Genomic DNA, 26,317 nt, shown 5'->3' with positions numbered 1-26,317 from the left:
ATTTGAATTGCTGAATAATTTAAAAACATTTTTAGAATGTTTGAATTAACATAGAGTTGTTTTTTTCTTATAAGCTTTCTCGTATTCATATATCTCAGAGCTGACATAATTTATCTCTTTTTCTGATGGGATATTTTACACCTTTTCTTTTCCTTTCTCCCTTCTCCCCCAGTATTGATCTATAACTCAGTATACTTACTGTAGCTGGTTCATTTGTGGCATCTTATGATCTAGCTTCCAGACCTTTCAAATAAATTACTTATTTATACGAAGAGACCATAATTGACTTTTTGGTTGAGAAACCCAATTCACCAAAGTGGCCAGGGAGAGATGTAGTTCATTTTGCTCTATTATCAAATCAATGTTCAAATAATATTTTAGGATTATTTATTTTCCTCAATATGAGAAAAACGGCAAGATTTATGTCCCATGTTTCTTAAATGTTAGAGGAAATTGACCTGTGCTGGGGGAATAATCAGTGCTGGGTGTTTTCCGGTTTTCAGCTGAAGGATCAAGACAAAGCACAGAGTGTGGATTGTGAGCTTTGCCCCCTTATGCTTGGTGAGCTCAGGTTGTGGAGTGTGAAGGAATCTGAGTCCTCACTTCCCTGGGATTCTCTAGAGTAACTGGAGAGTGACATTAGCAGGGATGAAACCCTCATGAGTGGGATAAGCTAGGTAAGTGTACGAAGGGAAATTGTTTCTGAAGGTTTATCAGGCTAGGTAAGTCAAACCAGACCTGAGACAAACTTTGCTTCAAAATGTGGATGGGAAGATACCTTAGTATGTGGGAAAGTAAGAACAAAGGATGCTGGGGGGCTAGTAGGGAGATCGCATTAAGTAGAGGATGCACGTGGCAAAAAGTAGGCTGGGGTAAGAACCATTTATGTAACATCTCAGTCAACCCATCACATTCAACAGCCATTTTACGAGCACCTCAAAGTTGCAGGTCCTGTGCCAGGACCTGGGGATGCAAACCCAGACAGGCAAGTCCTTACTCTTAAGGAGTTCAGAGTCTGGTGGGTGAGACAAGCAGGTGGGCCATCTAACCAGGCGATACAGAGGGCTTGTGAAGGCTCTCTCCAGGGTGTGTGGAGCCTAAGCTGAATCTGCAGGGATGGCTGGGAGTTGCACAGGTGAGCAGATGGAATAGATGTCGTGTTGAATGGCAGTATTAGTTAGGGTCAGATCACGAAGAGCTTGGTGTACCACAGAGAGTTGGATTTTATCCTATAGCCTTTGAAAAGTCACCAAAAGAGTTTAAAGCAGGAAGCCTCATGGTAAGATGTATACTTTGAAAGAATCTCTCTGATAGCAGAGTGGAGTGTGGATGGGAGAGGACAGGGTTGATGGTAAAGAGACTAGGGAGAGGTGGTGGTGGCCCGACATGGGACAATGGCTGTGGACTGGAGACATGTGGCTGAGGTTGGTAAATAGGGGGTAGATTGGACAGGACTAGGTAACTGAATGTTGGGTGGGGGATGAAGAAGTGGGAGGTAAGGCTGTTGGATGGAGTATCACGAGGACCCTGAAGTCACCTATGATAGTTCAAGGCCCTGGGGTGCAGAGGAGGCCGTGAGCCGTCAGTCTCCATTCTCCAGTAGATGTGGGGGCTGGGCAGGATTGGTCAGTAGGGTGTGCAGGGAATGAGCCTTCCTTCTTTCCTGCATCTGTGAAATATTTGGAAGTTTCACAACCCTCCTGGAATCTATAAGGGATCAAGGTACCCAAGGGTTAGTTTCAACAGTTAATAACTCCAACCATCATAACCACTTTATAGAGGTTACTTTGGCTTTTCCATAAGTATTTTCAAGAACTGCAGTGAGATTTGCTCTCTATGGCTAAATCTCTAGCTAGCATCTTTGTTATAAATATTATACTTAGAGATTATTTTCGGAGTAAAGATACTCCTTTTTGCTTATAGTTTTAGTTTTTATGCTTAAGAAGAAAACAATCTAGGGAATTATTTGTGAAATTTCCTTTCTGGAACAGATGGCCTCCATCTTAATTTTGATGACCTGTGATTACTTTTAAAATGACTTCAAGCAACCTTAACACTGATATTGGGAAACAGTCTGAGGATAGAAAGGGCTAGAAGCTGATAGTGGGGCAGAGTGCTGAGGATGACGGAAGCTGGATGTGATGGCACTCAGATGACTTCTTAGATCTGATTATGTCAGACATTTATTGCTCTTGGTCAGAAGCTAATGTACACTTTAAGAGCAAAGGGTAGAGACAATGTCAGCTGACGTAGGTTATATCCATATTCTTTCATGCAATTTTAAAATAAAGCTTAAAGGTGAAAGTACAAAGTTAGTTCCCCAGTGTACAAAGTATGAACATTGTAGCGTTTGTTTCATGAGAGTAAATGTAAGACCAGTTATCACTGTCATATTAACATAATGTCAGAGTAGTGTTTTTCAAACTTTAGTGTTCATTGGAAATACCTAGGGCTCTTGTTAAAATGAAAGTTCCCATTCAGTATGTCTGAGGTGGGGCCTGAGATCCCTCATCGCTCACAAGTTCCCTGAAAATTCTGACGCTGCTAGGTCCTGGGCTACGTTTTGAGTAACAAGGGTCTTAGCTGGGGTTCCTATCTTTTGGGGCACAGAGCTTTTTGAGAAACTGGGGAAAGGTATGGACCTCAGAACAGTGAACCTGTTACCACACCCTTCCCCACTACCAAATCCCAGTCATACGATGTCACGGAGGTAGTGAACCCTTTGATTTCAGTTTTGATTTCAGAAGTGCTGATAGAAAGATGCATATATTACATAATAGTCTTTCAGTCAGTATCTTTCCTAGTTGTTTGCATAGAGTGGATGTTAATTTAAAACTGGGAAAATACTTTGTGGTTACCTGTAGGTTAGAATAAAGGATCATGTGTAGGGCCTTTTAAATCCAGCTGCTCCAAAGATATAAGGCTCTGAGCTGTGGCATTACTTAATCTTTGGCAACCAATAGGAAGGAGGCATGGTATGAGCTGCATTGCTTCACGTTTGTTTTTTTCCACCTCCCCACCTCCTTCCCCCCCACATCCTTCCCCCCCCCCCGCTTTCCCCCTCCCCCCCCTTCCCCTCACCTTCCCCCCCCTTCCCCCCCTCCCCTACCTCCTTCTTCCCCCCCCAACCCACGTGGGAATGGGAGGAACCCAGATGTGGCAGTCTGTGGTGTTAAAACTCATCCCTGCCCAGTTCTCTTGCTGGGCAGGATATATACTTTTGGTAGTTGAGTGCTGTAGGAGCAAAGGAGCCAGTTTGTGAAGCATTTGTTTTAGAGCCACATGAACCCAGGGTGTCCCTCATGCAATTCTCACTTTGGGGCCCATAGTGGAGCAGTCCAAGACCTGGAGGGCAGGAATGGAAGCTCTTTGTACACAAGAGGGATTTCATTTGTTTACCTGACTTTTAAGCCATTGTTCAGTTTATCCAGCCACACCCTTCATCAAACTGGCTTGGAAAAGTTACCGTATTTTGCTGTGTATACCATAATGTGCACTTTTTTTGCCCAAATTTGTTGAAGAAAAATAAGGATGCACATTATACATGGATAGTACTAATTCCGTATCTATATATGTTTTTAATTATTTTATTTATTCTTATGAGTTAAAAGTGTAACTCTAGAAATCAATAATGATATCCATATGCAAAATAATACCCTGGAATACAGTGATGGGTTTTGTTGAATTTAGGATGAACTTGCAACGAGGAAGAGTTCTTGGCCTTCTTTGATGCATAAATATCATAAATTTGTTATCAGTACATAAAATTTCTTATACCTTGTGTCAGTTCTTGTGTTTTGTAATTATTTGTTACATAAAATTTCTTGTACCATAATGTGTTAAAAAATAAATGCTAACATTCCTTTTTTTTTTTTTTTTTCTCATTATATTGGGTAACAGTGTGTTTTTTCCAGGATCTATAAGCTCCAAGTCATGTTGTTGTCCTTTAATCTAGTTGTGGAGGACACAGCTCAGCTCTAAGTCCAGTCACCGTTTTCAGTGTTAGTTACAGGGGGCGCAGCTCATTGGCCCATGTGGGAATTGAACCGGCCACCCTGTTGTTAAGAGCTCGCGCTCTAACCAACTGAGCCATCTGGCCGCCCCCCTAAAATTCCTTTATGATACAAAAAACAAGTACCTACAATTTTGAATTAAAAATTAAAACGGAGTATTTTTCCCCCTGAAAGTTTGGGCTAAAAATGTGGATGCACATTTTGCACTGGAGCACATTATACACGGCAAAATACAATAAATGGATTCTGTGTGAATCTATTGTAGTTCTTGACTAATGTCTACTACATGTTCATTGGGTTTAGGTGTTCTGTATGTTCATCCTGAGGTGGCCAGATGCTATCCCCACCTGGTTCCCCCACCCCTGGATTATCTTAAAGTAAATCCCAGATGTTATATCATTTCATTTGTAAATATTTCAGTATGTATCTCTAAAAGGTTAAGACCTTTTCTAATTATCATGATACCATTGTCACACCTAAAATAGTAATAATAATTCCTTAATATCATCAAATATCTAGTTACCATTTCCCTACATATCTTATAATTAAAAAACATGCTTTTTCTTTTTGAGTTGAGATCCATTTGGTTATATCTTTTAAGCCTTTTTTAATCAGTAAGTTACCCTTCTATCCTTATATTCCTTGCAGTTTGTTATCATTGTTATTGAAGAAACTGGATAATTTATCTGTCAGCTTTCCCAGAGGCTGGATTGTGCTGGTCGCCTCCCTGGCACTGTTGGTTGTGTTCCCCCTGTATTTCCTGGTCATTAAGTGAGGGTCAAGACTCCTGTAGCAGTGGGTTGGTCCTTCAGTTTGAAGGTGCAACATGTTGGATTGTCTCTTAGTGGCTGTAGTTAGCCATTAATTCACCAGGGATTGCAAAATGATGATATTCTAATTCTTTCATTCCATCTTCATTTATTAGCTGGAAAACCTTGATAAGAGAGACTTCCTCTGGACAACTGTGACAATTATTTGGTTACCCTGGAGTGCAGATTGTTTAGGAAATGTAGGGGAAATGCTTGATTCTTTCCCTTTATCTAATATCTTTCAAGATATAATGAGGAAATTCTTTTGATCCTTCAAAGGGGACCATCCAGGTTTTATTTTTAAATTATGAGTTCATAAACATGCATAGTCTATGTGTTTTTAGTCCGTGGTTATTACTCTTTTTGATACTCGATTTGGTCAGTAGGAACTTAGGTTGATTCCTCGGTACTTTTGACATGACCCTTGTATCATTTAATTCTTACTATGTGACAAATTATCCCCAAATTTAGGGGCTTAAAACAGAATTTATTATCTCACAGTTTCTGTGGGACAGAAATCTGGGGGGCACTTTAGCTGGGTCCTCCCACTCAGGGTCTCTCCCAAGGCTGCACTCTAGGTGTCAGCATGCTCCACAGTCATCTCCTGGTGTGACCTGGGTAGGGTGCTCTCCCACGTGGCTGCGGGCAGGCGTCAGTTCCTCCAGACCTAGGTCTCTCCAGAGGGCTTCTCAACTACATGGCAGCTGGCTTTCATTATTGCCTGGACACTGTCAATTTTAGGTAAAGTTCATGCTAGTTTTTCCTATTCAGATTCAGCACTTTATGGAGTTTTTACTTAACCTCATGAATTTTATGTGTGTATCTCCTTTCAACCAAAAACCTTGGTTCTCAGTGGCACCGACATAATTATTCATGTATTATTCTACAATACACAAACATCTCAGAATTATGATACTTTATCACCAAAAATATGATTACCAAAAATGTTTTAAGATTTCTTTATAGTTCTCTCTCCTTGGGCTACGTCCTACTACATTATACAGTCAAATTTCTCCATATAGTCATAATTGACATTGTTTTGCACTGTGCAGTGCACAGTTAGGTTTATTTGCTTCAACTTTTGTGTTTTAGGTTAATTTAAAATACATTGTTTCATTTTTGTGTAAATTATTTTCATTATTCTAAAATTGATTTACAGATTGATGAGGCAGAAAAAGCGTTAATAAAAGTGAGCCCGAAGGGGGACTGCCCAGACCTGCATCCCTTCCCCAGGCACTGCCCTGGCTCATCCCCTAGAGATAAAGTAAGCTGTCCCAACACCCTGAAAAAGAGATAAGACCCTAACCGAATGATCTAGTTTTAAGGCTTGCCAGACTGCTGGAACCTGCCTGTTGTTTGAACTCCATCCTCATTATAATACAATTAAATTAAAATGGATATTATGGCTTGCCCCCACCTCCACCATGGGTTTTTCTGTATGCATTATGGGTAAGAACATGTGCAGAAATAAACTAGTTACATAACCAACATATGTCAATCAAATGACCTCAGTCTATATGTCAAATGTCATACATTTGGACATCACGTGTCCTGCTGTAAGAAAATTTACCTACCCTTTCTTTAGAATTTAGAACATATATGGGCCAAGCAGTGTTACAATAAAACATCATTGGCTTATAATTGTAAGTTGACCAGTTTGCTAATATATGACCTAGGGGGCTCTCAAATGGTATAGATATAGAGCCTCCTATTTGTAGTTTAAGATACAAATAGAAAAGGGAAATGGAGTATGAGGGAAAAAAGGGAAAGGACAGACTAGAGGTAAACAAAATAAAAACTAGATGGGTACTTACAGAACTAAATCTTCCTGAAATGAGGAGCTTGGGGTTAAAACCCGGTCTCTAACCAACCTGACACTGCAGATTGGCCTCAGAGAGGCCCCAGATTGGCACGAAGCCCAGACAGCATATAAGCCCAGAACTGGTGCCAAACATTAGCCTAAGAGAGGCTCCGATGGCAGAGACAAGGGAGCTCCAGTGTGCTTCCTGGTTTGACAAGTTCCCGGCTTGTCAATAGAGGGGCTACTTCCTGTGGCTGCAGGAGTGGTGGTTCATGATAGCTGGTGTCCCCCTAATTCTCCGCCATTTCTTGAGGAGTCTCTAACTCGGGAGTTACAGAATTAGTGTACTCATTACCTGGTATGTCAGAGCTTGAGAGAGTGTGAGACTGACCTATGAGGGCGTCCCCAGCACTACTAAGTTCAGGCGTCATGGACCCAATCTGTGGAATTTCTGATGCCCCACGGATGTCCCCAGGCATATCCACTTACCGACTGATGCCCCAGCTAGAACACTGGAGTTGCCTCGTAGAAATCAGAAATCGAAAGTAAAGGAGACAGGGAGCGAAGGGAGTGGGACGGTCTAACACCCTTCTGTGAGAGGCTCCTGAGGGAGGGAGGAGGAGGTAGAGTCTGCACCAAATGTTTTGTCTTTGGATACTGCTGGCCGTTTACAGAATGTGAAAGCATTCACAAGACTCAAAAGGAATAGAAGGTAGAAAGTTTATTGAAGAAGAAAGGCGCTGGCAGAGAAGATGTTCGGGGCAAAGCCTTGAGCAGACAACTGTACCTAACTTCAGGTTAGGTTTTTCTTATATAAGAAAGGAAGGGTACGTAAATGTTCTTACATGGGAAGATGTGACATCCAAACTCAGGACATTCGATCCATAGACTGAGGCCATTTGATTGACATATGGTAGTTATATAACTAGTTTTTTTCTGCACATATTCTTAGAATGCACACAGAAAATCCCCTGGGGGCCCCGGGGGGCAAGCCATAATGTTCATTTTATTTTAATTGAATTATAATGAGGCTGGAGTTCAAACAATAGGCAGACTCCAGCAGATTGCGCTGGCATTAAAACTAAACCACTCTGGTTAGGGTCTTATCTCCTCTTTCTCTAGGGGATGAGCCTGGGTGGTCCCTGGGGAGGGGATGCAGGCCTGGGCAGTCCCCTTTCAGGCTCACTTTTATTAACTCTTTTCCTGCCTCATCACAGATGATGGTATTTTTTTTTTTTTTAAGAAATCTAATTTTCTATCCTTGTTCCTTCCACTCCATTTTCTTCTTTCTCTATAGGTATCTTTTTGAAAAATACTCAGGTTATCCCTTCTTATCTTTAAATATAAATGGTAGCATTCTGTGTATATTTTTCCCCACCTGCGTTCTCCACTTAACAGTAGATCCTGGCTTCCATAGCAGCATGTAGAGATCTTCGTTTCTTTTTCAGTTATGTCACACTCAATTGTGTAGATATATGGTCATTTATCCTAGAGAACTATACTTTTCAGGAGTTCTCTTGACTTCCTGTTCTGACTGGAAATAGAAAGAAGGGGGGGATGAGGGAGCAGTGCCCTGGCTGATTCTAGAAGCAGCACCGGGTTGTGACCACTCGTTCCAGTTTATCTTTTAGCTCATCCTGGGTGAAGGGATGCAGTCTTTCTTTTTGTAACTTGTTGGGTGGGGCTGCTTTTATCATGATTCTCTCCATGTTTCAACATCTCCATGTTTTCTGTCATTTCATTTATACTTCTTTTGGCTTACAGTTAGAAATTCTTCTAGGTTTTGACAACACGTTATTTGTCAGTCTTAGTTTTTAATGGTGACTTCTATTTTGTGTGTCTGCATGTTTATGTTAGTAAGGATTTAGGGGGAGTCATATCAGGGATTGTGCTTCAGATGCCATTTAAAAACAAACTCCCATATGTAAACAGTAAATACAAAATGTTTTAAACAATCTTTTCTTTTCTAACCAAACAGAATTATTTGTGTTTCAGGGAAAAGGACCTGGAAGCCAAATTCATTATTCAAATGGAGAAAAGCAAAACAACAATCACAAACTTAAAGGTAAGTAGCAACCTGGCCTTGCTCCTGGTCCATGAGCCCCCATGTTTGTTTTATTATCAGAATTGCTTGGATAAATAAAAATGCTTCTGCCCTTGCAGCACTGCTACTTGAAATGAGCCACTCCTCAGTTCCATTAGCCATATCGACTTGCTCTTGGCTTGGGCTCAGTCATGAAGCAAGAGGGTTGACCCTCTGCTTCCTCTCCCATCCCTGGTTGCATCTGATCTGAAAACCAGATCAGAGCTGTAACCCTGGTGTGTGAGCTCATCGCTTAGTCCAGACCTAAGCATTTTTATCCTGTATCCTGTGGTGGACTCTTAGCCTGGCAGTTGACTGCATTTTGTGAATCATTAAATAAGCTTTGGCCCTAGATTTGTTTTCATTTTTAATGAAAACAATCATGTTTTATAAACTTTGTAAGAGGAGCTCAGGGGTAAAAGATGAAAAAACACTTTTTTTTTTTTCTGAAAAAACAAAATGAAAAATTTTCTAAGTTAGCAAGTTCTTCCATTTGCACTTAAAATATCCTAATTGTTTCTTTGTCAGTGAATTTGTTAAGGACCCTGAATACTTTTCACTTAGGGAGGAAATGAGGGTGTAAAATTAATAATAAAGAAATCGTGTGCTTTATAGACTCAACCCCTTTCTCCTGACATATGTCATAAACTTAGAGATCTGCATTTCTGAGGCCTGCTGCTTCGTGGCCAGCAGCAGGTCATCCTCAAGTTGGATTTCTCTTAATTTGTGGCTCAAGGGACTGGACACTTTGAAATCTAATTTCAAAGTAGTACAACTTGATCTCCAGTGGTAGAAGCTGGGGAATGCCCCTATCCTGCAGTTGGGCTGTGCACTGGATAATTTGATAGTCCTCCCTTGAGGCTCTGGTGTCCTTTGCCTGAGGCATTCTCCAGTGGAATGTCTTTCTTTCTCCACTGACCACAATCCTTGTATCTTCTCTCTGGCCCACACTTAGCTTTCCCTCCTTTGACCTCCAATATTTTCTCACATTTCTACCAGTCACCACTTGTCCCTTCCCTGCTGTTAATTGCCTTTCCTTTGCTTCATGTATCTTTGTATGTTCACAGTGCTGTGGTAAAAGTTAAATCATTAAAAAATTGCATTTACTGAAACAGTGAGAGACCCTGGCCTTGGGTGAGTCTCCTTTCTTTATGCATAATGGAATCTGTTTTCCTTGATTATTTTGTTGCTTTTTGAGTTTTACAAACGTTTCCTCAACTGATGTAACCACAAAAGACGCCCAGATTTTTAACATTTTAATAATAAGAACCTTAATATTTTTTCTTTATAGTATCTGAATTGTGTTGGGAAAACATGATGCTCATTGGATTTGTTCAGCATATGTCCAGGGAGCTGTGTGAGGCTTTGGTGGAATTTGAAGATTTTTAAACATGTTTTTTGGTTCAGTTTAGGTAACAGAGCCAGGTGGACAATATATTTGCAAACATCTGCAATAAGGTGCTATGTGTTGGGAGAGTCTAGTCTCTCAGAGGTGGGAGGAGTTACTTCTGGATGGAGTGCCCAAGGGAAGCTTCATCTAAGAGGAAGCATCTGACCTATAGTTTTCAGTGGGGCCACAAAATCACACAAGTCTAGGGAGTTCCAGTCACATCATAAACTATGTGAATAGCACCCCCTGGCCTTGTGCAGACCCAGCTCTGGTGGTTTCGGGTGGAGAGAACAGTAAAAAGCATTGAAGGTGGGCAAAAATCAAGTCTGGCTGAAGTGCTGGGTTCATATAAGGTAATCATGATAAAAAGTCCAAGAAAGTAGTATTGGGTTGTATCATAGAGTGGCCGTGGATTGCTGGGAGGACTTGAGGTTTATTTATTTATTTATTTTGCTGGGGGTGGGGGGTTCAGGAAGAATTAATTGCTTCTTAGGATATAAATATGAAAAATGGTGGTCATTGCATATTTTTTATGAAGATAATTTTTTTAATTGGTTCACTTGTTAACTGAGAGTACTCTTACTTTATTATTATTTTCTTTTTATCATAATCATCTCTATCCAGATACCAGAAGGAGGGACGGGGGACTCAGGAAGAGAACGGACCAAGACCTTCACTTACGACTTTTCTTTTTATTCTGCTGATACAAAAAGTCCAGATTATGTTTCACAAGAAACAGTAAGACATTTTCAAAATCTTTACTTTGGTTTATTTTCATATTGAGAAAAACATGCCTACCCTAAAACTCTTAAAACAGCTTACTGTTGTTTTTTTTCTGAGTATAATTTATATAAAATTAATCTTTGGTAAATTAGCACCATTTGTCTTAAGCCTGAGAAGAATCAAATCCCCCCCAAAATGATTGTCTTTAACCCATAAGCCTGATGACCATTAACTTTTATTTCAGAACCTTTTTTATTTCTTAACTTTTATTTCAAAACTACTGTTTTGCAGGAGATCTGCAAATAAAACATTTTTGGGGGGCTGTTTGCTGCTAATCTTGGCAAATAAACCACTTAGTCTTGGTTCTTGCTACAATGCAGAGCTCTGGAAGGTAGATTTTAATCCCAAGTCACATGTCCCCTGCTGGATGGATCATTATGATTCTAGAAAGAAAGATTCTAGCAAGAAAGGACTGTTTATCCAGAATCTTTCTAAAAATTAGAGTGAATATGGAATTTGTCCAAGAAACCTGTGCTGTAGGCTTTTATGGTCTAAAATGTAGACATGACACAGGCAGATAAAAAAAGACTCCAAGATCCCCCGGGAGACCATTGCATGTTGACATTTCATGTGAGCAGAACGACAAGGGTGTTTCCCTGGGTGGGTCAAGGAGGGTGTTTGAGCAGAGCTGGGTTATGGGAAGCACCAGTGTGTGTGTGGGAAGAACATGGATTTCATGGCTGGGCCTCTTCCTGGCTAGTTAACTGCTTCTTTAGCTACATTACTTCAGGTCTCCATGTGTTAAAACAAGGCTAAGAATTCCTGTCCAGCCTGTGCAGTGGCCACTTGAAATGGCGTTCTTGTCTGGTTTCTTGAAATTTGATGTGTCCATGCACCAGAATCACTGGCGTTACCTGGGAACATGTTAGAAATGCAAAATCTCAGGACCTGTCCCAGGCCTGCTAAATCAGAAACTGCATGTTTTCGCATGATCCCCAGGTTATTTGCATATACCCCAACACTTGACAAATTTAGTTGGTTTAGAAATGGATTGTGATGGAGATTGACTTTCTGAGGCAATGTTGGAGTTAAGGTAGGTTGTGAACATAGAGAAGTTGTTCAAAGGAGAGGACTGGGGTGATTGTATCCAGAAGATGTTGATTCAACATCAGGGAGAAACAGAAAAGACAAGAGCAATCAGAATCAGAGCTGTAAAGAGAGATGAAGTGCCTGGTATGAAGAAGGGGCTGTGTGAGGAAAGATGAACCAGTGTTGCTGGAGTTTGCATTGGTGTCAGAAACCCTGCTTGGTGCTCGTGTACGCTCTCTCTGTTAATCCTCACAAGGACCAAGAGAAGGTCAACATTAGCTCCATTTTTCTTTATTGAAGAGACTCAGTGAGCTCAGGTAACTTGCTCAAGTCCATAGACACAATCGACGTAATAGTTGTAGAGCTGAGGTCCTGGGACTGATGGGTAGGGTAGTGGAGATGCTACTGGAAGGTCTTAGGGCTATGAGAAAAGGATTGGTGTGTTCTGAATGACAGATAGGGCAGCCCTGTTGAATGAATGAATAAATGAACGAGTGAGTGAGTGAAGATGACTTTGGTGTTGACTAACTGGATTAATCAATGTTGGTAGCTAGGAGTCTGGTGAGGAATGTTATAGATAGATATTGGAATCCAAATTTTGGCTTTAATATAGGAATGGGAATGAAGTGGCTGGTATAAGGGATTTTGTTAAGGGAAAAGCCAGTTCATTATACAGTCTTTAGAATGTCTTCAACAGAGGATGAATGAAGAGCCATGAAGTTCTCCCCTTCTAACTTAACTAACGAGTGGCTGGATTGCCCCCTTATTTAACCTGAATTTGAGGCCTTTTGGGAATAGAAGGCTGTGTTGAGGGAAAGCCCAGGGACAGAGTAGAGGCGTGTGACAGCACACAGGCAGCACTCAGTTAATGTTTGCTGATTGGAAGAACTTGTTTATGGATGGTGGTTAACTTATGGGAACAGGTGACATTTCCTGGGTTCTGCAGGAATAAAGATCAGGGAAGCACTAACGAGTTTAGCTCTTTTGGAAGTTAAAAATAAATGCCCAGATCTTAAAAATAGTTTTAGATTGTGAAATCTTTCAATTGTTAAGGATAATTTCCATGCTTCAGGTATAAGCAGCATTTCTCAGATGCTTTGGGTTCTTTGACTCTATAAATAACCTGAGATTGTTCCATAAATTACAAGATTAAAAAAGCCTTGAGATATGGTAGTAAACACCATTTCCTAGTACAACTATGTGCTAATCAAACCAGCATAGATACAGGAAAATACCTATTTTTTAAACACTCTATTAAAGAAAACCTAATTTTCTCTCATCTCTAATTTTAATAGCTGTTGTTACTAAAAGGGGCTTCAATTTCGAATATTGACTAATGTTTCATGCTGTCGTATTCAGCACAGGAATTAAGCTGACAGGTTGTATCCCTACTATAAACAGGAAAGATGCAAACTTAGCATGACGTCTTCTTCTCCTTCCCCTTCCTCCTCCTCCTCTTCTTCTTTCGTTTGAATATAAAAGCATCTTGAGAAAATATGTCATGCCTAATACTGTAGTTCAAGTCAAATTTCCCTAAATGTTTAACAAATACCAAGTAAGATGACCATTATTTCTGCCTTCCAAATGAATTTTAGATTTAGAAAAAAAGACCAGTGAGCATTTTAAATCTATATTCATGTAAATTAAAGACCATTATTAAATAAGGTCTAATTTTCTTAGTGGTTCTTGAAAACTTGAAAGGGAGACTTTGATCTCACACAACCTGTTTCTTGATTCAACCCTGGAGAAACTTGAAACCGAAAACCTCCCAGTAGACCAGCTGGAGAGGAGTCTTGTTTTAACAGTGCCCTCTTGTGGGCAGTTCCCCTCAAGTGAGACCAAATGATACCTTGGATTACTCTGGAAATCAGCTTTAAAGTCTGCGCAGCAAGGTGGCTTTAAAGTCTGCGCAGCAAGGTGACCTGGACAGGTGAGGATCTCAGTGGGTTTGGTGCCAGTGGGGAGAGCAGGTCATTAGTTTCATAAAGCAGCCCTTCCTTCCTTACCCTGTTTGATAGATAACGGCTTTGTGGGAGCTGCGGTGGGATAGCCTATTTTCCTTGCCAAGAACCCCTGAGATATGGACAGTGTCCTCTGCTTCTTTGAGTCCCAGCCGACTTCGGGTGGGTTACTTGAAACTGAGACTGAGCCAGACCTGGGTCTCAGCACCTCTGCACCTACATTTTCTAGCCCTGTTTTGCAGTCATGTAAACCAGCCTCAGCCTCGCCCTGGGCCCCCTGAGTCTGTCAGAGATGCCAGCTGAGTTAGTTTGCTGGAAAATAGAGTAGTAGTGAAATAGTGGGTATGGATTTTAACCCGAGGGAAGAATTTCATTTTGAAAACTTTTGGGTTTGATTTAAATATGGTATTTTCCATGACTTTGTTTTAGCCCCAGACAAAAGTATGAGCGATCTTTACTCTTTGGGAAGTTTGTGGAAGGCTGTTCTTCCTATAGGGTGACACCCTATGAAATGGTAAAAACGATGCCTTTTGTTTAATGCCTTTTATTCAATGAGAGAGAATTGAAGAAATAGTTTGAATTTTTCCTCATATTCCATATACAGTGGTGAAAACGAACTCAAATGAGTGGTCTGGAGCCCTGAGTCTCCCTGAGATTCCTGGCTTCTGCTTCTTCACAGAAGTGTTTTTGGGGGAGGTCCTTCTAGATCGGGTGGGGGCCTCTTGGGGGACACATGGCTATGAGGAACACACGGCCGAGTGCTGGGGGACTCATGGCTGTGAGTCCTTTAGAAACACAGGCTTTTGGGTCAGAAGGTCCTGGGTGCAAATCCCAAATCTGCCACTCACTGTGCATGCCCGGTGACCTAACCTCTCCCCCTGGAAAATGGACCTAGCGACACTGCTCACCCTGTATCATTTTTATGAGGACTAATGCATGAACACTATGTGAGCTGCTATTGCAGTTGAGAATTGAGTAAGCCATCAGAATTTGATAATAAGATTAGAAAATATCAGCTCCCAAAAGCTGAAATGGATAAAACTTAACTCAAAATAAATGCGACTGGTCATTTGTGGAGGTGACTCCATTGAAATGACAGTTTGTAAATCTTTGACTAACAAGACTAAGGAAACAAATTCCAAACAAGGTGGTGGGAAGATGGTGCCTGAAGAAAGCTGAAGTCCAGTTGACTGTATTTTTATCTTATCCTTGGATGACAGGCTGTGTTATTAGCAGGGATGGTTTATGTGGAGCAGAGATCAATATGGCCGGTGTTTAACAGCCCTGTCTAAGGGCTGGATGTTCTGGCCAGAAGGCCTAGGCCCCTGCTGACCTGGCGTCACTCAGACACTCCTGAGGCGTTGATGAAGCTCCCATCTTGGACTCTGGTGATTCTACAGAGCAGTGCCTCACTTTTCCTGGCTCTGACTGAAAGCCTGATCACACTCCCTCGCTTCGATATCTCTTTAGCTGCTGATGTGCCTTGTTTTTAAAGCAAGGCGATGTTTTATGTGCTTTTAGTGTGCCAGTCCGAGAGGACAGGGGCAGCATGAAGGGTTGTGGGGGTTTGGAAAGCTTTGGTTGGTCTCCTTCCCAACGGGGTGTAACTAGGATGACCAGGCATCTTGATTTGCCTCATCTGTATTGTCTAGGTGAAGTATTTGTCCTTCACCCCCTTTCATTCCCTAGAGCGACCCTTTGCACCTATGTGGGACCGCAGGCATGGGCTGAGGCCCTTGTAGATGTAACCCCAGTCTCCACACAGCTCATCTTCCAGCCCTCTCCATCCTGGGCAAATACCCAATGGGGAAAAAGTATCTGAACTCTGACTCAAGGGGAGCACAGCCATTCCCCCTCATCCATACCCACCATCAGTCAGCTCTGTCCAAACCTCCAGAGCCTTGTTTTCATGGATAACTGGACCCTTAAAATGATGGCATTGATGTGGCATGGTTTGGGCAATAACTTTTGGCTGCTGTGACTTTCAGGTATTGAATATTTAGTTTTTGGAAGCTCTGATAGAATGAATACCTTTGTAAGTTGATTTAACTTTGAAATGGTAAATCATCATATTTAAAAATCATCTCTGCTTGTAGATATGATTGTCACTTTGCCTTGTTTACATTTTTATATTTCAGGAACTTTTTTGTTAATGTAAGTCGGAAAAAGAACGGGGTTGCTTTTTCCTTAGAAAGTTTCCTTTGGATTAAAAACTGAGGTACACACATATATTCTGTTGTTAATAGTTCCGCTGTGATTTATTTATATCGTGTAATCCTTATGAGATGAAAATGACATTCAAGAATATTGTCAATAATGAAGGGGCTTTTATTAAAATCCATGGTAATTGTATCTTTTGTGTTTTTTTTTTTGCTTTCAGGTTTTCAAAACCCTTGGCACAGATGTCGTGAAATCTGCATTTGAAGGTTATAATGCTTGTGTCTTTGCATATGGGCAAACTGGATCGGGAAAGTCATACACTATGATGGGAAATTCTGTACGTTGTTTACACTGTGTGGGAAGAAAATTTTTCATTATCTCTCTTTGGACTGATAGAATTGTCTCTTTTATCTCCTTGGTCTGTGCTAACTTGCTTTTCATGTTGTGATCATTCTTTAGCAATAAGATAAAACTCAGTAATAAGTTGGACTAAATTTCCTTTGAGAGATTTTAAATTAGAAACAGTTTTAAGTTTATAACCATGAATAATGGATGCAAGTCTCAGTTCATTTTCCATTTTTGAAGGCTTTATAATCTTATCAAAAAAGTATGCTGGGCCCACAAGTAATTTATTCTTCTTTCCTGCCAACACAACAGTTTGAATAAAATTACTGAACTCTGTTCTTTTTTAAATTATTCAAAACATTTTTCCCCAAGAAAAATGTAAAAAAAAAATCAAAATCTTTGGTAGAAAGGTACCAAATAAATCCAACAAATACATTAAAAGGGTTAGAATTAAAGTTTATATAAAATCTATGCAGTTATAAACATAGTATGTATGTAAAGTTTAGTAGTTATGCTATATAAATTAACAAACTTATACTTGTCCCAAAATGTGGAAGAGTGAAAACTAGACATTATTGCAGGAACTTTATCTCATCTGTGTTTTCTCCAGATCTAGAAGGTGCTTGTGTGTTTTACTTTTCTTGTGCAGTCGTGAAAACTCTTCACTGACTCTTTGACCTGTAGCATGTTCTAGATGTGGAGATAGTGGAGGATTTGAGAGCTTCTTGCTGGTGAGCACAGTGGTGGTGGAGCACAAAGGTTTGGTGGTGCGTGGAAAGAGTGCAGCACAGGAGGATTGGTCGTTCCAGATGGAAGTATTTCTGTGCATGCTTCCTGGCTTCTAAATCCAGGCTTTTCCTTAACATCAGTAAATAGATGCTGTGCGGAGAGTCCTCAGTGCTGAAAAGTACGGAGGAGTAAATAGGGAAGAATAAATAGATGCATTTCCTTTTATCACTACTTCTCTCTTCCTACTCTCTTACTGTGCCTTTGAAAAAAAAAGCCTTCTGTAAAAATAAAATTTACATGCTGATTCCCTAGTAGCTATTTTATGTAAGTTAAACATTTATAAAGCACTCCTAAATTACAACTGATTACTCTGACCTTACAATTGAGTACTGTTTGGGTACTTAAAAAATATTAAAAAAAATAAGAACAACAAATATGATGAAAGGCCCATTTATCCTTGATAAGAATTGGTGCTGATTTAATGGTATAAGTAAAAAAAAAATCTCTTAAAGCTGTGTTGATTTTTTTTTTTTTTCCGGTTAAGTGAAGGTAGGGATGTGCTTCACAAGAAAACACTGAAGCTCTGAAGTTTTGGTTTCTTAACAAGAACATTTTGCCTCATCTTTAGTATCATTCTGAGGTTCATCAACTTGTTCATGCTGGCGGAAACATGAAAATTATTGGTTATGCCCACATTATATAAGTAATATAATATATTAAAATCTTCCTGTCTAGGAAGTCCTGTGTAGATATTAGTGCATCAAAGGAGTGATATCCTACATGCTTTAATGTGGTCCTATCACCTAAGTTTTAAGACAATGATGAGCTATTTTGAGGACTTACTGAGGTTTCATTAGTGTTTCTTTTGTGCTTAGTGTATATTTCACCTTCTCTGGTCATTTGACCAGATCAGATTTTTAACATTTATTCTATAGCTGTAGACCGTCTTGTGTGAAAGAGAGTGAGTTTTCTAATGTTTGCAAACTATTATTTAACTGATTAACAGCTGATGACTGTATATCACCGTAATATAATAAACATATATATTTCTCAGCATGTAGAAATTAGAAAACTCAATTCTCTCATTTCAGAGACTAGGATGCAATTCTGGAAGGGTAAGTGGTGTGTCTGGGGCCCTGGATGGTAGACCTGGGGTTGGCATGCAGACCCCATGAGTCTTAAGTCCACTCCAACAAATTGTAAACTGAATCACCAGAAGCTTTTATTTCAAGTGATACCTGTTGCCATTCCTTCTTCCCATCTCAGGGCGATTCTGGCTTAATACCTCGGATCTGTGAAGGGCTTTTCAGTCGGATAAATGAAACCACCAGATGGGATGAAGCATCTTTTCGAACTGAAGTCAGGTAGGGCCCGTGGCCTGAGTGAGTGTGAGCGTGGCTGGAATGGATACAAGGAATCTATTGGATTAAATTATCCATTAAATTAAATTTTGTATTTAGGCACAAGGAATGGATAAAGCCTTTGGGTTCCTAAAGGGAGAGTTTGCCTTTTCCCCTCCTGTACTATGATAATTGGAAATAAAGCTCACAACGCTTTTATTTTCAATGACTTTCTTGGGTACACTTTGGATTCGGATTTGGGAGGCTGGTGGAAATAACCCAGTTTGGTCAGAAACACTAATGTTGGACGCTTTGCTTTAATGTAGTAAGCTTTTTGACTTTTAAATGTATACCCAATTCACTTGCCTTATTCTTTTAGCTAAATAAGGCTTGTGTTATTTATGTTGGTAGGATCACTATAAATCTAATCTTTAAATAAGTCTGCAGGGTTGAGGTGTTTTTCCCTTCTTGAAATTAAACCTTTCTGGGAACCACTCGTCAGTGGTGTTGAGGGCAGACATAGCAATCAAGGGTTCTCATGGCTGCTTGACCTCTCAGTGGCTGTGTGGCGTTGGACAGGTTCTTTCAATCACCCTAAATCTTCACTGTCTAACCTGTAAAGTGGGGATAATAGTAGTACCTACCTATGGGTTACTGTAGGGATTAAATGAAATAATCCACATGGAGTGCTTCGCATAGTACCTGATGTATGGTTGCCACCCACAAATGCATGTTGCTGCTAGTATTGTTGTTATTGATATCTGAAATCATTTTTCTGAATTCAGTTCTATTTAACATTTTTAGCTACTTAGAGATTTATAATGAACGTGTGAGAGATCTACTTAGGCGGAAGTCATCTAAAACCTTCAATTTAAGAGTCCGTGAGCATCCAAAAGAAGGACCTTATGTTGAAGGTAAGAGTGAATATTTCATAGCCCTATTCTTCTTGGGAATTTGTGCAAAAATAATGGTTTCAATGAAAACCGTAGGATAATGGTGAGCTTTAAAAATTTTAATTTACTTTGCCAGTTTATTATAGTAAAAAAATGACATGTGCCATCACTTACATAATGTTCATTTAATGAATTCATACTTCACTGCGCATTCAATTGTTTTGTGGGGTTTGCTCATGGATTTCCTCTGGCTGTAAGAACTCTTTGGCAGTTCGTTTTCCAATATTATAATGCAAGATAAGCAACTCTACAATCGGTCTCTTTTAAATGGCATTGCATTTTAGCGGAATATTTTTACTAACCCTAATGGTAAAATACGACCATAAGGAAATTCTAAGAATCTTACCTTTTGAGAAGAGCGTTTACAGAATTTCCTGTTGCTATGGTTCTCAGCATTTGTGTTGTGATAGTTGTGTCACAGTCAGTTGTGAGGAATGTCACAAGTAATGATGGGTAAGGTAAAGGGCTGGGCCTTGCTAATTATTTTAAAAATAGGCTGGATTTAAGCATTTTCTTATAATGAAGCTACTCTCACTTATTTTGCATAAGATGGGTGAGTAATGGCTGGCCTGTAGGAATCACACACAGGAACCTTCTTTCCTGTGTCTGTGGTCCTTCATGTGTGTCTCATTGGAGGCAATGCTGAGAACTGGTCATGGGTTTAAAGATGTTCCTGTTTCCTTATCCTTTTTTACTTGCAGATATCAGGTACACCAATAAGACTTCATTTGCATTTTATTAAATTTTCGATTGAACTTTTGCCTTTTATGCCCAAAGTAAGGTGTGTGGCAATGTATTTGTTTTGTGGTGTATGGAATAGCTCTTATTGTTAATAGTTTTTATACTAACTGTACCCTCATGTTTTCTCTTTAATTGTTTCATCAGATTTTAAAACATATTAAAAAGTGGCTATATGAAGAGACAGAATAATCAAACAGGGTAAAACGTCCAGAATCTGATGTAGATACATATAGGGATTTAGTTTCTAATAAATCTGCTATTCAAAGATTGGGGGAATATGGGTTACTAATTTTTTCCGTAAATTTGGAGAAGGCTTTAAAATTTTTTGATTGGCAACTCAGAAACCATGAAATAAAAGTGTTAAATTTGAAGTTAAGGAAAATAAAACTTTATATTTGGCAGAAATACCATAAGCAAAGTAAAGAGACAACTTACAAATGGGGAAAATATTTTCATTTCAAGTTTCAGACAAAGGACTAATTTCCCTAATGTATAAAGAGTTCCTATAAATCAATAAGGACAGATTCAACAACCAAGTAGAAAAATGAACAAAGGATGTGAATAAATTGTTTGCAGAAATCGAAACACAGATGATTTTTAAATAAAGGAAAGAATGCTCAGCCTCACTCATAGTCAGAGAAAAGCAAAATAAAAATTCTTCAAGATAACATTTATTACCTGTCTCTGGCAGATACAAGTAAGCCGGATATGACAGTGTTGGGAGACAGGCAGTCTTATGTGTTACTACTGCTGGGTGTAAATTGCCTTTTATGGAGAACAATTTTGCAGTATCTATCAAAATTTCAAATGTACTTTGATCAGGCAATTCCACCTCTTAAGAATTTATTCTGCAGAAATATTCACACACATTTCAAAAGACCTATGTGTACAAGATTATTTATAGCAGCATTATTTGTAATTGGAAACAAAATGTAAACAACCTCTATAATCTCAATAGGAGACTGGTTAAATTGGTTATGGCACAATTCAATGCTTTGTAGCCATAAAAATGAATGAGGACCCACCTTAACTGATGCAGAATATTCTTCAATGTATTACTACATAGAAAAAAAGCAAGATGCAAAACTATGGTTTGTGTAAGAGAGGAAAAAAAGATGTCTTTGTTATATATGTAATTGTCTGTCTATGTATGGTTTATTTCTAGAAGGGTATGGAGGAATTGATTACATTGGGTTGCCTGTCAGAAAGGGAACTTGGGGATGGGTATAGGACAGGGGGTGTGGTATACCCTTTACACAGTATACCTTTTGTAGTATTTGCCTTTGGAACCATATGAATGTTCCCAAGAAAATAAATAAAACGTTTTTAAAGAGGATTTTTAAAAATGCTTTTGGGTTTTGCATGAAGTTAGTGTTTATATTTCCCTTCTGTGTGCTATGACTAATGCTATTAAGGTTGATGATAATGGCTAACATTTATCCCTGTGTGTCAGACATGCATTATCAGATGAGGTGACTGAGGCATTGTGGTGGGCTATGTGACTTGGCTATAACTATGTAAGTCCACTAGTAAGCAGCAGAGTTGGGATTAGATCCCAGGCAGCCCAGCTCCCGAGTGTATTATAAACTACCCCACTGTAGGAATAAGTAAGATCTTCAAACAACAGATTTGTTCAGTTGTGTATTTATTTCAGAGAGGTGAATTTCTATTCCATTTACTATGTGTGAAGATTTCTTCACTCCGTCTTTTTTTTTCCCCCTCAGATTTATCCAAACATTTAGTACAGAATTATGGTGATGTAGAAGAACTTATGGATGCAGGAAATATCAATCGCACCACTGCAGCAACTGGGATGAATGACGTCAGTAGCAGGTCTCATGCCATTTTCACCATCAAGTTCACTCAGGTAAGGGCAGCTGTGGGGACTGCTTGGCTGTGTCTCTGAGGTCTTTACTTGCTGATTAACACCAGCTGAGGACCCATCATTGTTGAACCAGGAGCGGCAGCCGGCCAAGGTGACTGACTGTCATTTTCTTGTTAATTAGAGTTGAACATGTGCTGTGTGCTGAGTTTCTCTGTGGTTACAATCACAGTAATTTGAAATGTCCTGATGTGTACTCTTAAGAAATATTTAGCAGGCTTCCACCTTGTTCAGAACATAAAAAAATTTGCTTTGTGCTTAATTAAGCAAAAATTTTCATTGTTGCAAGCTCTGTGGGAGATAATGGATTTCAAGTCAGGCCAGCTGGAGGCCAAGGTGAGGAACTCACTGCTGTACATTATCACTCCATGGAGCTCAACCCACAACGTTGATTGTGATTATTGGAATCATATTAAAGGAAAACGAACATTTTAAAGTAGTAGTAAATATAAGGATTCATTCTGATCAAGGGTTGGAGGGCATTTGGATATGCCTGGAAATTGTTGAGTTTAAATATTTTAATACCTAGGCTACTAGAACACAGGAACGCAAAAAATATGGGGTCCTCCCAGAACTTAAGAGTGTGTTAGGAGTTTGGGGGGGTGTCCTGGCCTATATTAACCATTGAACACTTCAGATACAAAGATATAGCATTTTATTAACTAGGGCGATCAGAGAGCAAAGAAAATGAAAAAAGTTCTCTGAGGTCAATTGAACAACTCTCCCAATAAATTCTGTACATCTTTACCTTTTGTTAGTCCTTTGCTTTTGATTTACTCTACTGGTTTTTCTCCTGCTTTCTGGTTAGTGCAGAGTATGACTATGGTCCTCCCCAGTTCCTAATAGGCTTACATTTCTATCGAAATACGGTAATTTCTTTTTGGCATTTTGGTTCAGACTGTAAATGTAGTTAAAAGTCTTTGGGAAAGTAAGATTTTGGTAGAATTCAGAATCAAGGGATATAGTATTTAAGATTCTTCAGTCTTTTATAATTTGTGAACAAATGTTTTAGCATTGGATAACGGTCAAATGATCTTTTACATAATTGTCTATATTTATCATACTTTGGAGAGCTATTGTGCTTGGAATGCTGAAGTTTCTAGATTAGAACAAAACTAATTATTTATTTATTTATATTTTCCTTTGCTGATTGCCTCTCTGTGCCTAGGTTCCTATTCCGTCCCAGTCAGACTCTGTAAGCCTTTGTTGAAAAAGACGGAGTGATTTGAGTAATGGAATAGTTCTTCAGAAAGTTTAAGAATCACATATGCTGTAGTTCTATTATATTCAATTTAATTTTGGGAGTTTTTATAATCACTAAGAATGCCAATGAAACAACACAATTAAAAAACAAAAACAAAAATCCTACTCTGAGAGATCACAGTGAGGAGTGGAAAATAATTAGAATTTGTATCATAAACAACATCAGGACTGTTTACACTTCTTCAGTTTTGCTTTTATGTTTTACTACAGGCAAAATTTGATTCTGAAATGCCATGTGAAACTGTGAGTAAGATCCACTTAGTTGATCTTGCTGGAAGTGAGCGAGCCGATGCCACTGGTGCCACTGGGGTTAGACTGAAGGAAGGGGGGAATATTAACAAATCCCTCGTGACTCTGGGAAATGTCATTTCTGCCTTAGGTAGGTTTATACTTGTCTCCTGCCTCCTCTTATTCTTTGTGGTGCCCTCAGCAATTATGTTTAATGTTTACAAATGTTTATGTTTACAAACTGAGGTTATATCCTCAAGGTTTTCCGAAGCCAAATTAGAGGGGGGATAAAAAAACAACTTTAGTAATTTTTTTTTTTTCGGTCCTGTGTTTCTTCTTTTCTCTACAGCTGATTTATCTCAGGATGCAGCAAATCCTCATGTAAAGAAGAAGCAAGCTTTTGTGCCTTACAGAGATTCTGTTTTGACTTGGTTGTTAAAAGATAGCCTTGGAGGAAACTCTAAAACTATCATGATTGCCAGTAAGAATTTTAAGTTCTTTTCCTCAACATATAGTGTTTCATGTGAATTAACTGTAAATATTTAATTTTAAAGAGTCTCATTGGGAAATAACACTATTTTATGTTAAAAAAATAATAGTCTTTCTGTCTTGAAGAAAACCACTTCCTGTGATCTGGTCTGCAGTATCATATTACTAACTTTTTCCCTCTTTCTAGTTCTATAAATTTGCCATGTTCTTGGTTATGCCAGCTGTGATACATGCAGAATGACTCTCAGCTTTTCTCTGCTCAAAGTATATGATAGAAACTTTTAACTGATAGGAGAAAATCATCATAAGGACGTAAAGAAAAGATTTCCCAACTTTGTTTTATATTTGAAAGCAGTAAATGCAGAATTTAAAATTAAGAACTGGGAGGGGAGGGAAGAGCCCCAATGCATATAACAAATAATGGTAACAGTAATGTACTTCTATATTTTCACTAATTAACTGAAAGAAGCAGAAGAGAGGAAAAAATGTACAAAGAGAACATAATTGTTAAGGAGAACCCAAAAGCTCTTCCCCTACGAACCTCACTTTTCCTCCCCCTTTCTCTTTTCCCTTGCCCTGTCTCCATGTCTACTCTCCATGCCATGCATTCCTTAGGCAAGGGATCTACCCTGGGGTGTGCACACCACATGCAGTTGTATAGTCACCTAAGCCCTAAAGTTTGTGGTGGTGGTGGTGCGGGTGTGTGATTAACCAAAGCTTTAAAGGGTAAATAATCAACTGATCTATTGACTCTTCAAAAATTTTCGTGCTCTGGGATTGTATAGGTGAATTTCGACTTAATATTGAGAAATACAAATAAAGTAGTCCCCCCAGTCAGCAGTTTTACTTTCTGTGTATTTAGTTACCTGCGGTCAATTTTGGTCCAAAAGTATTATTAATAAATGGAAAATTTCAGAAATAAACAATTCATAAGTTTTAAACTGTGCACTGTTCCGAGTAACATGATGAAATCTTGCGCCATCCTGCTCAGTCCCACCCACAGTGTGACTCATCCTTCTGTCCAGCACATCCATGCTCTATACGCTCCCTGTCCATTAGTCGCTTCGTAGCCATCTTCGTTATCAGATCCACTGTCCTGGTATTGCAGTGCTTGTGTTCAGGTGACCCTTATTTTACATAATGGCCTCAAAATGCAAAAGTAGTGATACTGGCAATTCAGACATGCCAAAGAAAAGCTGTAAAGTGCTTCTTTCAAATGAAAAGTTGAAAGTTCTTGACTTAATAAAGAAAGAAAAAAATATATATGCTGAAGTTGCTAAGATCTACAGTAAGCAAATCTTCTATTTAATAGAAATTCTGAAGAAGGAAAAAGAAATTTGTGCTAGTTTTGCCGTCACACCTCGAACTGTAAGAGTTACAGTCACAGAGTGTGATAAGTACTTAGTTAAGATGGAAAAAGCATTACAGTTGTGGGTGGAAGCCATGAACAGAAAATGTTTCAATTGATGGCAACATGTTGCACCAAAAAGCTTTGAGCCTACATATACAGACTTCGGCAAAGTGTCCATTGAAACAAGTGACACCAAACCATTTGCTGCAAATAAGGGAGGGGTGCACAGATTCAGGAATAAGTTTGGACTGAAAAATGGACAAATTACTGGCGAGGCTGCATCTGCCGGTGAAGAAGCTGCTGCCACATTTCCAGCTGAGTTGAAGAAGTTGATTAGGGTTCGATACTATCTGTGGTTTCCAGCATCCACTGGGGGTCTTGGGACGTACCCCCATGGGTGAGGCAGGGACTACTGTAGTCTTGAAATCCTTTTCTTCCAGTATTTTTAATAGAGAAAACTCCCTAAATTACAGTGGAGTATCTCATATCTCATTTTAGAGTTAGTTAGATGGCTGATTTTATACTTAAGAAGAGCAAAATGATATTTAATTTAGTATAGTGAACACCTTTACTATAAATCCTAGATAATTTTTAATATTCATTACTGTGGCAATGAATATTTAGTCTATGCAATGACCTGGGGTTAATCTGACTTTTAAATTACAAACCAACTTTGTGTTAAATGAAACATAGAGAGCTAGATAAATTATTTTTTGAATTCATTCTTCACAGCCATTTCACCTGCTGATGTCAATTATGGAGAAACCCTAAGTACTCTTCGCTATGCAAATAGAGCCAAAAATATCATCAACAAGCCTACCATTAATGAGGACGCTAACGTCAAACTCATCCGTGAGCTGCGAGCTGAAATAGTCAGACTGAAAACGCTGCTTGCTCAAGGGAATCAGGTTGGGTTTTTCTGAGATTTATGGATAATTTTCTTTGAATAATGGCATCTATTTCTAGA

At 39.2% G+C, this 26,317-nt stretch overlaps 1 protein-coding gene across 8 annotated transcripts in view; it reads left to right on the top strand.

Annotated features, from left to right (window-relative positions):
- The window catches only part of KIF16B (kinesin family member 16B), a 294,883-nt gene that overhangs the window by 34,183 nt on the left and 234,383 nt on the right, over positions 1 to 26,317 (top strand). For 7 of the 8 annotated variants that reach the window (XR_002136070.3, XR_016018232.1, XM_019714654.3 and 4 more), the window contains exons 2-10: positions 8,619 to 8,688; positions 10,721 to 10,834; positions 16,250 to 16,366; positions 18,370 to 18,467; positions 19,248 to 19,357; positions 21,862 to 22,004; positions 23,493 to 23,661; positions 23,860 to 23,991; positions 26,083 to 26,258. Coding sequence is in view for 6 of the 8 variants with exons in the window: in XM_019714654.3 (XP_019570213.3) it covers positions 8,619 to 8,688; positions 10,721 to 10,834; positions 16,250 to 16,366; positions 18,370 to 18,467; positions 19,248 to 19,357; positions 21,862 to 22,004; positions 23,493 to 23,661; positions 23,860 to 23,991; positions 26,083 to 26,258 (1,129 nt within the window). In the remaining 2 variants the exon portion in view is untranslated. Of the gene's footprint in view, positions 1 to 8,618; positions 8,689 to 10,720; positions 10,835 to 16,249; positions 16,367 to 18,369; positions 18,468 to 19,247; positions 19,358 to 21,861; positions 22,005 to 23,492; positions 23,662 to 23,859; positions 23,992 to 26,082; positions 26,259 to 26,317 lie in introns of those variants that run through there. The other variant, XM_074318293.2, reaches the window with a different exon arrangement.

This window comes from Rhinolophus sinicus, chromosome 13, assembly GCF_057876585.1.
Source record: "Rhinolophus sinicus isolate RSI-liver-muscle chromosome 13, RSI-T2T, whole genome shotgun sequence".
Taxonomy (NCBI): Eukaryota; Metazoa; Chordata; class Mammalia; order Chiroptera; family Rhinolophidae; genus Rhinolophus; species Rhinolophus sinicus.
The sequence above is the reverse complement of the archived record's forward strand: the minus strand, read 5'-3'. Positions and strand labels throughout refer to the sequence as shown.